This window comes from Limulus polyphemus, unplaced genomic scaffold (genome assembly GCF_000517525.1).
Source record: "Limulus polyphemus unplaced genomic scaffold, Limulus_polyphemus-2.1.2 Scaffold448, whole genome shotgun sequence".
In the NCBI taxonomy this organism is placed as follows: Eukaryota; Metazoa; Arthropoda; class Merostomata; order Xiphosura; family Limulidae; genus Limulus; species Limulus polyphemus.
This window is the reverse complement of record NW_013666058.1, coordinates 33,250-50,650: the sequence shown is the minus strand read 5'-3', so window position 1 is coordinate 50,650 and position 17,401 is coordinate 33,250. Positions and strand designations below refer to the sequence as shown.

The 17,401-nt window shown below is 32.3% G+C and overlaps 1 protein-coding gene across 1 annotated transcript; it reads left to right on the top strand.

Annotated features, from left to right (window-relative positions):
- The first annotated feature begins 250 nt into the window (after positions 1–250).
- Positions 251–16,602, top strand: LOC106458336 (palmitoyltransferase ZDHHC3-like). The gene is made up of 4 exons (XM_013917845.2): positions 251–349; positions 2,572–2,793; positions 7,995–8,076; positions 16,448–16,602. The coding sequence occupies exons 1-4, from the start codon at positions 251–253 to the stop codon at positions 16,600–16,602; spliced, it is 558 nt and encodes a 185-aa protein (XP_013773299.1).
- Positions 16,603–17,401: the final 799 nt, after the last annotated feature.

The window sequence follows — 17,401 nt, the reverse complement described above, 5'->3', positions numbered from 1 at the left end:
TTTAGCATACCATTAGTCTTGGTTGTTTGTGAACTTAGGCCTACAACTTGTGTTAAAGTGAATGTAGCCTGAAGCAAACATTATTGCAGAAATAATTTATTATTGTAATATGGACTGGATTTGGCACTATTTTTACTGAATAATCCATAAGAATCTTTCCACCAATTGAATACATCATAACATTGGTGTCAAAAGTGGGATTCTTTTGGTGAAAATAAAATAGAGCTTTGGCTACTCTTCAAACTTCAACATGGTGAGAATTGAAATGGAAAATTTACTAGAAATGATGAAACAATTAAAAGAAGGTAAAGAAGAAAGGGACAGAAAATTTGAAAAACATGACAGAGGAGTTAGAAAGAATGAGACATAATATTTAAAGAAAAATTAAAAACAGAAATAAACTTGATTGGAGACAATCGATGAAGTTATTAGAGATATACAGAGAAGCTGTAATGACAAAATTGGAGAAGAACAAAAAGAGATCATTGAGGTAGGAATGAACATCAGTGACAAAATAAAACATTTGGAAAACGAATTAGTAAATGCAAAGATTAAATCAGCCACACCTCTTTATGTATCTGTCAAGAATTCTAATTTAAAACACCATTTGTTACAACATATGGAAAAAGACAATCTATTTGGACTAATCCAGCCATTTCACTACCAAATCCAGGTTTAAAATTTAGCTGGACAGTTGAAAGGTACCATGGGAGGCATATCAGGCTCAGTTCAAAATAATTTTCAGATCATATCATCCACCCTCTAAATTATAACATTAAAAATAAGGCTTACAATAATTTACTGTCATGTACATGACATGATGTCAAGTTATTTTAGTAATATTGTCTGTTTATGGTAACTTAGACTGTTCTTCAGTAGAAGTTAGATTATAGCATCATGAATATGATGATTCTGCTATAGCAAATCCTCTTGTTATTGATGATTACAATTGCTTTATTGTAGTTCTTTCATTGTCTTGTAAATTATCTGGTGAAAATAATTCCATGTTTAGTCCACATGATGAGAAGAAATTTCTGTATTTCTCCTTTTAACATTTCTACAAGCTTGAGCAGTTGTATACTGTCATAAATTTTTGTAGGCCTACATTACAAATGGAATTCAAACCTCTAACACTCTAGGGCAAACATAAAATCAAATCAACTTACTTCCGCAAAGTAACTGTAATAAATAGCACACTGACTGATTTACTCTAATATCTTCTTAACTCAGTTTATTTGATAATCTTTTAACTCACTCTACTCTTGAAACTAGTATCCTGTATTTATAATGTAGCTTTGAATGTATGAGAAAACTTGATATTAATGTAAAACTTTGTAAGTGTTCTATGCCTATCTTAGCATCATGCACCTTCTAGCTAACAAACAAAGTAAATCATTAAAAATATAACTTATAACAGTAGATACAGTGGATCACATTATGTCTTAATCCAAAACAAATCTATATACTTGTATACGAATCATCTTGCCTTTTGTTTTTTACACTGAAGTACTAGTGTGTTTCTTTTTTTCACAAGTGCACTGGCTGTGGCCTAGTGGCAGATGTGCCAGACTGTATATCTGAGGATCTGTGGTTCACATCTCATTGCCACAGAAAAAAAGCTTTCTGAACTTTGGAGCCATGGGTTCATTATAAGTTTGTAGAGCTAGATGATTAGTGGAATTTACAAATCAATTAATTATCAGGCTCATTTATAGATTACATTCAAGTAATCAATAATTCTCACATTAGATTTGGATACTTGGAAGAATTGAAAATAGTAATTATCAGAAATACTTATTTAGATTAGTTGATTATTTTTGTGATGTTAATTGATTTAATTATAATTTTAACTAATCAATTATTTTGTGTGGCAGTATTTGATGTAATCTATGCTCATAGGTAATCGATTAAATCAGTTATTGAAGTTGATTTTTCCAGCAATATGAGAATGATGCTCAAATCCTACTATTGTATTAGTGTTGCCCAAAAAGTGATGTTTAATGCTGTTGACTAGCTGGTTGTCCTTGAGTAGCTTTGTACAAGTACTACTGGGAATTTATGTAAAATATATCTATGAAAATGTTGACTTTTGAAATGTAAATTATCTTAAAAAAATAAAAAGCTGTTTGAAACAAAAAATTAATTTTAGTTGGTCACTTTTCTAAGCACTGTTTGAATATTAAACTTATAAACTAGTAATACTTAGTTTTATAGTTGAAAGATAAATCATCATCTTTCCTAAGCAAACAATTGAGGACAAGATGAAAGTTAGAAATATTCTTAAATTATGACCACTCATAAATTCATGCCATATGTTTCATACCATAGAGTGAAGCATAGCATTTTTTTTAACATAACTGAGATGAAAATGTGCATTGTGAGGGTAGAGTGCTATGAGACCAAGACGTGATTCTTGGAAAAATCATTGTATGGATATGTATATATTTAAACCACTAATGAAACCTATTTTATTTTATCACATCCTACAAGGTATAAATACATAAAGATAAAATAAATTAAAATTCATTGAAACAGTTTTTATGTGCATTATATATATTCTATCATATTTAGGGTGCAGTACCCCAGGGTAATGCAACAAAAGAAGCTATCCAACAGTTGGGGTTGCGAGAAGGACAAGTTGTTTATAAATGTCCAAAATGCTGCTGCATTAAGCCAGAAAGAGCCCATCACTGTAGTGTTTGTCAACGTTGTATTCGCAAGATGGATCATCACTGTCCTTGGGTCAATAACTGTGTTGGAGAAAATAATCAAAAATATTTTGTGCTTTTTACAGTAAGTAAGTTTTATTGCATATTTGTATCCAGGTTTATAACCTTATCAGAATTGCACACAGGTTCTAGAACCTAAAAATAATATTTTAAGTTCTCTTATGTTAATATATATATATTGTCTTTTAATGTTTGCTTGTTTGTGAAGATATAATGTTATACCTAACACCTGGATTCCATGCTAAAACAATTCCCTTTAGACCTACATTTATCAAACTATTTGTGAAAAAACATCTAATATCTTCTTAAGACCTAAAGAATTACAATAGCTTATGATGTTTCTCAAATGTTTTAATTGTTATTAAAATGCATCATCTTTAGTACTTGCTTACTTGTCTGGTAAGAAGCATAATATTACTATAACAATATTTTCGGATATGGTACATTACCTCTTCTCACATAAATAGCTATTCTCATTCAATGCTGCCCTCTTTATGCAAAAGAAATGTTTACATATGTCACAAGCCTTCTATCTACCCTCCATTGAAATTGACTGTTTCCAATGTGTCTTATGCAAATCATCATGCATCAACCCTCCATTAATAAGAGTGCGACATACTCTCATGACACATGTGGCTCCTTCTATTCAATTCTACTAAACTATCACTTCTTGTTTGGTAGTACTCATGTTCAGACATATTTTCTTTTGGTGCTCTTTGTGTGAATCATGATTTTAATAGTTTAATTGCTGAAGTGGATTTCTTCATTATTATTTTTTTCTTTACATTGAAGAAATCTATTAATTTAACTTGATTTACAAGTCTTTATTATTATTATTTTTTCTTACTCACATATTTTACATCACAAACACTTTTGTTTGACTTGCATATTTCTACAATGAATTTACCCTCCTCCTCCTTTGTTCCTGGTACCTTTTTCCTTCCCCATGACTTGGGATCCTGCCTCCAGCTTGCATCTGTCCGAGATGGTACAAGATTTTCTGTCTTTACAGGCCATTGCATCTTTTCATCATCTTTCTCCAAGTTTTTGTTCCAGGCTGTTTGTTATCCCCATGTCAAACCGGACACTGACAGCTTGTACGAGGTTTGTCCCTCCTCATTCAAATTTTCAATCTGTCCCCGTTTGATCTTGGAGTTATTTCTCACCCTTAGGTGGGTTATTTTTCGCCAGGTTTATCAAGGTCAAAGAGGAATGTCACGAATGTTTGTTTAAATATCCTGATATTTCATCATTTGTAACCCTCTCTTCGGTTTATTCTCCACAAGGTGGTTTCTTTGTTTTATGCACTGCCCTTCGGACTTGCTTCAGTCTTGTATGTTTTGTTGGGCACTCAGAGCATTCTTTCATCACTGGTCGACTGGCTACTGTTTTCTTGTTCCAAACAGGGGTCTGCCTGTTACCCTTACCAGCTGATCCTGGAGGTGGCTGTAATAAGCTGTTAATCAAGTTGAAGAAGCCTTTACTGCAACCTATCTAATATCTTCTCTAGTTGGGTGTTTTTCTTTTTCTATACATATCTCAGTATGGCCTGCCCTTCTCCTCTTCGACTTTGTTCAATGAGTTTTCAGTTCAATTACAGTTCGCAAAGTTCTATTGATTTTGGGGATGTGATCTTCCATGGTAGCTTTAGCTCTTCAGGTCAGGCTTATGTGCAGGTGGGCTTTTCACGACCAGTGCAATTTTGCATGGATCCTTTGTCAGCTTTTATTACCCTTTCTCCTACGCTTGTTGTCAATTGGGTTACATATGACTCACACCTCGGTAAGTCTCCCACTTCCTTCTCCTTATCTGGTTTTTCCACATTTCATGGATTCATCCCTTTGGGGATGAGGGGCATAGGTTGATCAATTGGAAGATTCAGGATTTTTGGTCTGTGGCTGAGAGGACTTGTCCTATCAACATACTGGAACTTCTCACTCTAGGTTGTGTTTTGGTTCATTTCCTCCATCTGGCCAGAAATCGTCTGGTAATGATCTAGTCTGACTTTTCTTCATTGGTTGCTTATCTCAATCATCAGGGTGGCACCCATTTTCCATCCTTCTGTTTTCATTAGTTGTATCTTCTTTCTGGCCCACATGCTCAATATTCCTATAATTGTGTGTCATGTTGCAGGTGCTTTCACTTTTGTTATGGATTGGATTCCTGTCCAGACAACATTTTCAATCATTTTGTTTTCCAATGACTTTGACTTCAGTGGGGCACTTCTCACATTGAGGATTTTGCTATGTCCCTTTACCACAAATTGCCCTGGTTTTGGTGTCCGGTTCTTCGTCTACTTGTTCTGGCTATTGATGTTTTCAGCCAGGATTGGACCTACACATTTGTCTATCTTCCTGTTCTCCTTCTTTTCCGGGTGATTTTGTTCATCCTTGACACTCCGTGTTCAGTCCTTCTGATAGCTCTTTCCTGGCCATCTCAGCTGTTTTCTGTGGCTTCTTCAGCTCTGACTTCCTCCTCTGTCTTCGTCCCTTCTTTGCCACCCTCAGTCACCAGTATTTCATCCAGACCTTTCTGTCCTCTGTCTTCATGGCTGGTTTTCTCTGATCATTGGCAAGGTAATCTGGCTTCTCCCCACGGTTAGCCTCTTTTCTGGCTTGTTTCATTCCCACTTCCTAAAAGGAAATTTCTCAATTCAAATGGACTTCATGTTGTTGGTTTCTGGATCCATCATCTGTCTCCTCAGTCTTGGATTTTTGGGTGGCCCTGTCCCACACCTTTGGTTTTATCCGATCCCGCAGGTATTTTCCTCTCGTATACTTTACCTGTGAATGTGTTCTTTCTGGAATTGTCGTCTGCTGCAGTTGGGTGCCCTTCTGGTTGGGGATATTGATGTGGTCCTGCACTGCCTCACTTTGTCTATGTTCAAACCATTCTCCCAGTGCTCCATGTTTCACCTTTCCTTATATCTTATTTCCTTCTCCTGTTTGCCTGTGGATGTCGGTGGTCTGTTTATTTGCCATCAATGTTTCACATGCTCTTTATCCTTCTACATATCTTCTCCTTTCTGCAGATAATTTTTCTTCCCTCACATCTCGGCAGCTTGTGAGCACAACTCCTCCGTTCAGCTGCTTTCCCTTCCTTCTGTTTCACACCTTTATCCTCATCCTGATCCGAATAGACTTCTTTGTCCTGTACATGCTCTTTTTTGTTATATATTGCCTGCATGGCTTCCTTCTGTGGTGTCCATTCCTGCTTCTTTTTTTCCTTGGCAACTGTCCTCTGTTTGTATACTTTCTCCTTCTTCTGGGCTCTGCTCCTCATTCGATTGACTTCTTCCTATTTATCGTCTTCCTCCTGTACTTTGTTCTGAGTGTCTTCTCTTCCAGTTCGACACCTTACCAGTCCCTCCACCTATTCAACTTGGGATTTTAGCTACTTATGGGAGAAGAGGTAATGTACTGTATTGGAAGTTATAATTTTCCTAGACTGAAAATGTATTTCTAATAGGTATTTACCTCCATTCATACTTCCCACACTTCCTCCCCACTGAAAACCAGTGCTTCCATTTTCTGCCAAAACTTGAAGTGATAGTCCGGTAGAATTGAATAGAGGGAGCCACAATCATCATAAGAGTATGTCACATTCTTATTGATGGAGGGTTGACACATAAAGATTTGCATGAGAGATGCATTGGAATCAGTCAATTCCAATAGAGGGGAGATAGAAGGCTTGTGGCATGTGTAAAAAATGTTTTTGCATATAGAGGACAGCACTGAACGAGAATATCTATTTATGTTAGAGGAGGTAAGTTCCTATTGGAAATACATTTCCAGTCTAGGAAAATTATAACTTTTAAATTTTACTGGTGATATACAAATGTTGCTCATTTTTGTATCTTCTTCAAGTACTTTCTGGTCAAAAGAAAAACAAAACATTACTAGAACATTATTTTTCAAATTATACTGGTAGTATTAGAATCTTACTCTCTTTTTTTTTTGTCTGAGAGTAAAATGTAAAATAACTCCTTTTTTTACAGCGAATGTATGATATAGAGTTGTATCATTAGCAAAAACAGAAAAAAATATAGAGGAGAAAAGACCTGAAGATTAACAGTAACTTAAAAATGTTACATAAATTACGGTATATAGATATACTTGGATGGGGGTTATAAACTAATAATTTCTAAATTCTAAATTTTTGTTCTAACCATAATATTATAGTGTCAAAGAAATTAAAGTTGTCACTTATTTTTGATACATTCACAAAGTTTTTTTAAATCATAAGCTTAATCAGCTGGTTATATGATGTAGTATACAACTTAAAATATGCTTGTTGGTTATTGTAAAATATTAGCTTCAAAGCACATTCTTGAGCTACAGACAAAAAATAGATGAGTAAGCAGTAAGATATACTTTAAAGTTCATCTTTATAACATTGGTGAACTCTTGTACTAAAATGCATTCCTGTTTTCATGTTATTTTGATATTGTACCTTTCAACTGACAGAGTACTGAAACTAACTTATAACAAGCCATATATTTATATAACATATCTCAGTCTGCTTGGAAAGTAATAATGTAGCATGGAACATTTAATGTTATTATACATGTATGAGATAAATATTCATAGACTAAGAATGATGGAAAGCATGAAGTAACTGTAAAATATTAACAGTATTTTAAATAAATTAGGATAATTAATAACAAAACTGACCATACATATGAATGAGAGTATATTTTGAATGAAAGGGTAAATTAATATTAATTAAAATATACTGATAGCATAAAACAAATCTGATTATCACAAATGCATTAACATTTATTGACAAAACATCAAACCATCATACTACACACGAAAATGAAATTCATTGTGAATATGAATCAGGAGATTTAAGTCTTATTTAAGAAGTGGAATTTATTGTCCACAAAAATATTTTTTATGTCAAGTCAAGCCAAAATTGTTTGTAAAATAAAATGGAATAATGTAATAAACCGAAATACATCAATTTACAAGTTACAAGTCAATTTAAATAATAAAAAAGATCAAAAACTAGATGGAGATTAAAAAAAAAGAGAAATGTTTCAAATATTCAGTTTTTGTTCACTTATGAGATTATTGAGTAAATATTTTTTTAAATAAATATATAAAAGATTTTGTAACAAACTTTTGTGTGTGTTGGTAATATAGTCAAAACTTTCACATTACTGTTGTATTTTTTGTTCACTGGAAATATAATTCCATTTGTACTTGAATTTGAATAAAATGTATATATATATACACATACTTATTAATGTTTTCCTCTTAGTTCTACATAGCTGTGATATCAGCCCATGCTTTCTTTTTGGCCATCAGTCACTTTATAACTTGCATAAATGGAGATTGGAAAAGTAAGTAACATCTTTATATAACTATTAGCAAGTAGTTTAGTTAATTAAAATTCAAGTAGTAAATCATGGTAGTTAATTTTTTATCATAAGTATGAACATTTGGTTGTGAAAAATACAATCGCATGTTGTATTAAAAAATATGAACATAACACAAACCATTTTTATTAAGCATTTCAGAATAACAAGGATTCCATCATCAGTAACCTACAGAAACAAGAAAAAATATAATTACAGGAACAGACCGACAGAGCTAAATAATTCAGCCTTTTTAACATTTAGTTACAAGTGTTAACTTTCCACATTGCTTACATAACACAGCCAATAATCTATGCTCTACTTATCTGGCCTTCACAAAGAGATTTCCTTTCTACAAAATATCCAAACTCAGAAATAATCACCCACTTGCTTTTATATCATAAGATTGTTAAATCATAAAAATTATCATTGTACCTAAATACACCATTTACATATTTTGTAAAACGGAGCATTATTGTCAAGAAACATCTTAGAAAAATATTAAAATATGGGCGACTTACCTCTGAAATACTGAAAGCCTTTCCTTGTTTAGTTTGAACTCATGTTTTCAACTAAATGTGACTAATATTTTCTGAATGTTCTTTATGCATTGTCCACTGGTGGGACAGTGATAAGTTTACGGACTTACAACATTTAAATATGGGGTTCAATTCCCTGCAGTAGATACCGAAGATAGCCCAATGTGGTTTTGCTCTGGAACAACTAACCTTTGTGCATTGCAGAGAATGCCTCATCCATAATTCTCCACTCTCTCACCTTACACACAACTTATTGTACAAGTGTTGATGGATCTTACATAAGTTCTGATTTTCAGCTATAATTTAAGTTTTCTTGTTGACAGTGGTTTTTTCACTTTGTTGCAATATTCTTTTTTGATGCAACTGTTTCCTTCACTGTTAGAAGTTGTATAAATTTGTAGGGGGCCTTTCATTTAAGTAATTGGCCTGTATTACATGGGGAAAATAATAGTGAGTATTCCAGTTTTGATGGTTCAACATACTTTTTCTGTTGTATCCTGATATTTCTGGTAGGTATAATAATTATGAGTAACACATGCCATTTTCACTTGTCTCTGATGAAGGTCAGTTTTTGCTCAAACCTAATGCCTTTGTATTCTCCAAAGCTGGGTTTACTACATAACTAGCCTTAATACTGAATACATTTCTGTTGGTGTCATCTTTTTTATTCTCTCAAGTATGTTATATAGTTTCAATTTTGAACCTATTTCTGTTACATATGAGGATAATTGTGTTGTGTAAGATGACTTCCTTACTCAATTCTTTAATTTTCTCACTTTCTACTGATGATTTTTGACACTACTTCTGTATTCGTACACTTCATGTTCTCCTTCTGTTCTTCCCTTTCATGTTTTTGATCCTCACTTTTGTTTGGGGGGGGTCTTCCATTTGATTTTTTACTTTGATCCATTTTTTAGTTTTCTATCGTGCATGTTATAAGTTGTATTGTTTTGATAAATTAATTTTCTGCATCATTCTCTCAATTACTTTAATTAGATCACAACATATCTACTCTTTACCTATGGGCCCCACTGCTGTTGTGTCTGCTACCATGTGGTCATCACGTTCCTTCCACATTTTTGCCTATCTGAGTCTGTTGCAAGGTGCTGTCTTTTAATCAGTTGGCCTCGTATATGCAGGTATCTCACCTTAACTTTCATCTTACCAGCAGAAGTTTATTGTTTTAGCATGTCATTTTGATAATCATTCCCTTCTGCAGTTGTTTTTTTTTATGATCATTACATCTACCCATACTTTTAAAGCTATTCATTTTATCCTCTTGCATATTGTCCTATTTTAACACTTGCTCAGGGTAAGCAACATGTAGTGTATGTTATAAATAACAGTTTTTTTGTTCAGCACAAATGTGTGCTTAAACTTCCTTAACACTGATAAAAATTTATAAATGGAAACAACATGTAAATTGTAAATAAAGTTTTTCATTCAACATTATCATCCTTTTTTCTACTTGCAGAAGCTAAACATATAGTGTACATTGTAAATAAAAAAAAATGTATGAGCATCGATTAGTGTCACAAACGGAATCATCTAGTGTTTCTCATTATTACTGTTCTTGATTATTCCAACTATCCAGTAATTAAAATATTGTCGCTTTTACTTTTTATTATTATTTTTGATTAATTCAAGTTTGCTCAGCTTAATAAATTATCATCATGACTCATTAAAATGACCAACTGATTGAAATTAGGGTTTCCAATTTTTACTATTTTTGAGTATTTCAATTATCCAAATAACTGAAATATTGCCATTATGTTTGTTTATTGTTACGCATGAAATTCCACAGTGGGTTATCTGTCCATTGTGAGTATTGAAATCTGATTTGGAGTGGTGTGTTAGTTTTTGTTGTTTTTTAGCCATCCTGTGAGAATAATTGATTAGTTGAATGTAGTTGGTTAATGAGCTCAATACTTTATCAGTTAGCAAATTCCACTTATTGCTCAGCTCTACCCCCTTTACTGAATCTCCATGAGGGGCTGCTGACCTTTGGAAGTGGACAGAGGGTGCTAACTGGTAGCCGACACTGCTTCAGCAGGTACTTTTTCCACCTCCATGTGCACATCCTTGTGTGGTATTAGATATGTTGGAAACGGGACTACTGTTATCACTAGATATCTCAACTAAAACCAGGATACCTCTGGAGTATGTCAGTTCATAATACATGTTTAGGGTTCTCACCTGAGAAGTATTCCTCTTACTTGTTATTTCACCACTTGTGTCCCATTGTTTACTTCACAGGTTCAATACACCATTACCATTTACAAACCTGTTCCCTTTTTCCTGAATTAAAGGATGTCATGGGCAAAGATGTACCCTAATGAGAAGATTGCCTTTTTTCTGAATGTCTTAAGAGGCTTGTCTGTTCTGCTCATCCTCCCTTGAATTCAGTTCTGCAAATTATGTTCTGGTTCTGGATTCTATTTGGACTCTGCTTGACTACCTAATCCTTATAGTCTAGATTATTTTCTTCCTGTCCTGTACTTTGTAGTTTGGTAACTTTGGTTTCTTTTCATGTTCATTATCTTCCACGTGGGCCTGGGATGGCCAGGGGGGTTAGGGCGCTCGACTCGCAATCTGAGGGTTACGGGTTCGAATCCCCGTCCCACCAAACATGCTCGCCCTTTCAGCCATGGGGGTGTTATAATGTGATGGTCAATCCCACTATTCGTTAGTAAAAGAGTTGGCAGTGGGTAGTGATGAATAGCTGCCTTTCCTCTAGTCTTACACTGCTAAATTAGGGACGGCTAGCCTTCATGTAGCTTTGCGTGAAATTCAAAACAAACAAACAAACATCTCCTTCCTCCTTTACAATGTAGATATTCTGGCTTTCAGTATTTCAGAGGTATATCTAGTTGATTTGACTTTTAAACAGATACTTTACTCTGAAAAACCTTCCCTCATGCCTCCCCACAACTGAAGTTCCATTATGACTGCAACTTTCAATAAAATATAAATTGTGGTGAGAAAGCAGGGATTCTGTAACATCTTCTGACACTTGCACAATAAGTCAAGTGGAAGGTGAGAGAATTACAGGAAAGTAATGCATGCTCTGCAATGTGTAAAGGACATTGGGAAACTTTTATTGCAATGTTTTTCTGTTCATCATAAGTTCACACTGAACAAGGAAAGGCTTTTAGTATTTTGGAGGTATGTAACTGGTTGAGATTTATTTTAATTATGAAAATGTAAAAAGTAACAAATACTATCCTCAAATTGACCCAAAGGATATGTTTAAACCTGCCATTAGACAATTTCCACAATAAAGTCTGCTTTCTGGTTACTCATTGTGTATTACATGTTTATTTACACATGTGCAAAAACCGTAAAGCTTCCTATACTGATGAAACTAAACTTAAAGTGTGAGAGCACATGAAAATATTGGATTATCAGTCAACAATTCCTTTCACTATGCAATATGTCAACATAATGAACATATATAATTTTTTATCAATATATGAAGCTTTAGAATTCTGAATCTGAACTTCTGATTAAATAAACCTTGCTAATTAAAGAATTCCTTCTGTCTCTCATCAGTTCATGTGACTAAAAATTGTTCTAATTTAATTTTAGTTATTTGTATTTAGTTCTGTGTTATTGCACAATGTTTAATAAACACTGCTTTGTCACTTAGATGTATGTCTACATGTTCAATAAAGTTTTTGCAGTCTTTTTTCTTACACTTAAAAAAGGGGCAGTTATTTTTATCCCACTTAAACTTGCAGTGTACAAAAACCTGTTAGCTATCCAAAAGCTATGGTATAAAAATCGTAATTTACTAATACTAAATAGAATGCAAACATCAAAATCTTTTAAGTTCATTGAGGAGAAAGAATTTAAAGCTTTCATGAAAAGTATGTTTTTATTTTAATACCAAATTTTCTTCTACTTTCTCATTGTGATACTGAATTCATACAAAAGAAGTGAAAGTACTTATGAAAATTAGACTTAATTTTTCCATTATGTAGAGTAAAATAAACTTAATTTGCTTCGATTATACCTGTGTCTTGTATTATGATTTACCAGGTAATAATACAGTATAAAACAAAATTTTATTTAAAGTATGTTTAAAGTTTTCTCTGGAGTTGAAGTTTGCTTCTTTCCAACAGTCATGTACTTCATTCAGCTCTTTATACATTGAAATATCTTTACTTCAAAATTATTTTCAGAAAATACAAAATATGACTTGTTGTTTCTACATTTGGCATTGTTGAACAGTTTGTTTATGTCTGTGTGTATCTTTTTCATATTTGGCTTTATGAGCCCCAGCTACCTGTGTGAGAGTACATCTTAGTATTTTAAGTTATTTTGCTTTTCATGATTGACTGTCTTTTCAATAAAAAATATTATTCCTATGATTTGAGAAATTTATTCTTATCATTATGTGGTTTACTCAGTCAGTTTGGAGGGTTTAAATATTTAAATGCGAGTCTGAGACCTGTAGTTTAGGGTATGAAATAATAAATTTATGGGACTCTGAAGCTTGACAGATTCAGTTATAAAAGGTTGTTTCAAGCTCCAACCCATAAAGTTAATAGTGCTTCTGTTGGTTTCAGCTACAAAGTTAAAACTTGTATTGTTCTGCTTTACAATTTCTATCTTAATTTTCTTGACTGTTCACATGGCAGTTACCTGTGTAAAATGTATCTGATTGCTGTCTTTTTATTCAGGATTTTGTTCATCATAACATATCTTGCTCTTCTTTTTTTTCTAGTCTTCTTGACTTTTAGCTATATGTTCATAAAACAGTTTGCCCCATAATGGACACCTCCATTGACATCAGTGTTTATTTACAGTAAAGCAAAGTTTACTTCTCAAATTTAGGACATCAAGTCAGTGGTAAAAAAAATGTCACAGTAAATGCATTATTCAAGACAAAACCACCACATACAAAGTGGTCCATTCTGAAGACACATAATACACTAGCAGATTACGAGATAAGTGTCCTCATCAAGATCAAATAAAATGAAAATCTTGTTTTGAGTTTTTATACTGATTCACATTTTTGGTGAATTCATATAATTAGAGCCAACTTCTTAAGTTAAAACTCAGGCATCCACTTTGTCATATTCCACTCACAAGATATTCAACTTTCCCTGAAAACTGAAATTAACCTTGTGTTGTTTAATGCCAGCAAAATACAGTAAAATAATGATGATAACATTGTTTACAAATAACAATATTCCTCATTTTTCAAATAACCTGAAACTGAACACATCTTTTCTGTTTCCGCTCTATGAAGCTGAATCTAAAATATTTCAAACTATTGTAAATTTAAAATGATAAACTTTACTCTCCCCTTCTGACACTAAAACACAGTAATCCAAAATGCAATCCATAGTATCTGGGAACAAAAAGAACTGAATCAACATAACCATGAAAATGCAATTTAAGTTGAAACAAAATTATAAAGAGAGAAAAAGGATAATGGTCTAAGCAAATTATTTTTGACAAGTTTGTAATAAAAGTTTTGGCCACTTGGAAATGCATAATAGTAGTTGATTTTTATGTTTACATCCATGTTTTTGATTGAAAATGAAGCAGTAATGAATATCTTTTTAAGCAAAGGTGAATTATATTACATTAAAATCATCAGTATTAAGTATTTATACATTGATATGCCATATAAGTTCTGGTATTTTGTATTTTGCTGTTAAATATTCTAATTTAACAGAAAAAGTTTTCTGCATTATAAAAAAGATAATTTTTACTCATGAATATTCAATGCTTATTCAGGGTTCCCATGCTTTTTGGAAAATTTTGTAAACTTAAAATTGTCTTAATTGTGATTGGTGTTTACTCTAGCAATGATGTGCATAGCTTGCAAACATCACTAGATGTGTTAGACACCTTATTCATCAGTGTGACTATTACTTGCATTTGTCTGTGTTTTCTTGCTTGACCTGAGCTTCCAACTGCAGGTCTTTCTTTAGACCATAATTTTTTTAAGAGAATGGCATTCATCCATTTTTCTCAGTGTTAGTCATGTCATCTTTGGTATATAATGTCATACAGTTGAATATTTGGGCTTGTTGTTTCATGCTGTTTAGTAACATTAGTTGTACTACAAAGTTTTCTGACTATTAGACAGTTCAGTGTTTCAATGTATAGTATCAGCAAAGCAGAATTGTTAAATGTGTAGTTTTGACAAACAGTTCAGAAATAGCCTACATTACTCATAATTAAAATGAAACAACATCATGTTTAATTAACTACCTATCTAATATACAGTTTTATACATCTTTTAATCTTATGTGAAGGCCTGTTTACTGCAGTTTTTTCTTAAAATGCAAGATATTTTAAAATAAACTAATAACACAAATTTTATTTATATTAATTTCATATGAATAACAAAATGAAATAGTGGCAGAGGTAAAATAATGAAACATTATTTATTAGCTTTAATTATTATTTCATTCACCCCAGTATTCAATACTGATGATCCTGCTGCAGCAAAGCTACCTCTAGTGTTTGTAAATGTGTTGTTGAATAGAGATGACGAAAGATTTGTTTTTGTTTTTATTGACACCAATTTCTTTGAAAATTGGAGACAAGTAATAGACTAGGCATATAACACAATTTGTTATTGCTTTTTGGCATTATATGGTGAAAGGTGACTTTTTTAGGCCTAAAAAATAATTGGATTAAAGTCAATAAACTGCATACTGTATGCCAAGTGTAAGAATATGATTTCAAGTCTATCAGAATTCGTGATCTGATCTTGACCTACAACAGCAAGAAGTCAATAGGAAATGATATTTACATGCAGTATTATGGATGTGTGTATGTTTGTCAACAATGATTAATACTGAAAAGACAACAGAATTTCAAGACTTTTTATTTTGTGTCTTTAGAGATCAAATGAGCCAAAAGACGAGTAAATAGTGATGTATTTACTAACTTGTAAAAGAAAAAAAGATAGATTTTTGAGATTTCTAAATAAAAACACTCAACACTTGCTGCATTAATAGAGTATATCCAGCCTCATTACAATGAAATATTCTAATTGTATAGTGAAGTAGAGCTCTTGTAATTTTTGCTGACCTTTTAAGACCATTATGATAGTTTTTTCTTCCACAAAAAATCTGCTCTTTGGTACATTGTTTCATACAATTTGTGTCCGTAGCTTTTTAGTGTTAATGTGATGCCACCTTCATTTTATCAAAATTTCCTGGAAATTTTGTTTTGGAAGCATGAGAACCCTGATTTTATAGGAAAACACCATTAAGAATTTAGATTTTTTTTTCAAAACTTTTTGGTAGTCAGTAACTTCTTAAAAATTATTACATTATCAAGAAAGAAACATAACAATGTTGTGGACTCTTAGAATGTTACATGGATTCTTAAATAAACGAGAGTCGGCTGAATTCAAATATATTTTAAACATAAGATTTTGACCCCCTAGTTTTTGATTAATGAAATTTATTTCTATAATTATAGATAATTCATATGAATATTATATTCACTGTTCTGTTAGTTGTAACATGTGTTAATTATGTAGGTAAATCTGTTTTATTGCATATAACAAGAATAATATTTGTTAGAAAAGAAACTGTATACAACTTGCAGAAAAAAGTATAATTCCATTGTAATACCATTATTTTAATTTAGCCTACATAACTTGAAATATTAATAATCAATTGTATTTATACTATTCCCTGGAGTTTAAGGTAATTTCTTTTTTAAAATATTGGTCAAAAAAATTATCTGAACCTTTCTTTCCTCATTTACGTTTTGATTAATTTTGTGCATGTTCCATACCATTACAATTGTTTTGAGAAAAAAGAAATATCTTGTTATAGAATGTTCCTCGCACTCACCACCTGCTACTGTAGTTCTTCTGCTACTTCTGATGTTTGAAGCTTTACTCTTTGCCATATTTACCTTGGTTATGTTTGGTACTCAAGTCCAGGCAATATGGAATGATGAAACGGTAAGAAAGAAACAGAAAAAATAAAAGAAACAAAGAGAGAGATTAGGGATGTCAAATCTGTTACAACCAAATGTTTGCTCTGAGTTTTGCACACAGCATAAATTATATAGAATTATTTTTACAAAATTGTGAAACCTAACTAGAAAATGTAACTTTTTATTTTTGAGTTAGGGGGGGGTGCACAGTAAGTTTTTCACGTACTTTAAATTATTTTTCCTTTTATTTCTGAAAGTTTATTTTTGGCACTTTTAAGGTTGAGCTTAATAAAATATGTTTTCAAAGGATAAATAAAATAAAGTACTAAAAATCAATAGACAACTTCATCTACAAAATTTAGAAACTACTTTTATTGTTTGTTAAATAAACTTGAACATATGGGTGTTTTCCTTTTTATCTTGTTTTGTGCTTTTACATCTGTATAAAACATTTAGAAAATATAGAAACAAGTAAGGCCATACATAGTTGTTTTGCTTAATGTATATAAAACTGATAATTTATTCTGCCAAATGATTATCATATTGTGTCTTACATTCCCCAAGTCTAGACAAGCTAAATACATCTTTTTCTTTTGTTTTAGAAATTAATTTTTTTTTCTGCTGTCACAATATTCTGAGAAATGTTCAAAAGTATGTTTCTTTCTTTGAAGAAAGTTTTAGGCAGTGTATTGATGTATTTCCTGTGGCTTGCTTCTTCCTTCTGTCTGAGTAAGTGACATTTCAGTTATTGTGCTGAGTCTTTCATCAGGAAGGGTTCTTTATATGAAAAGTAGTGCAAACTGGAGGGAAAATGCTAAAGAATGGAGACTACCAATACATTTTGAGGA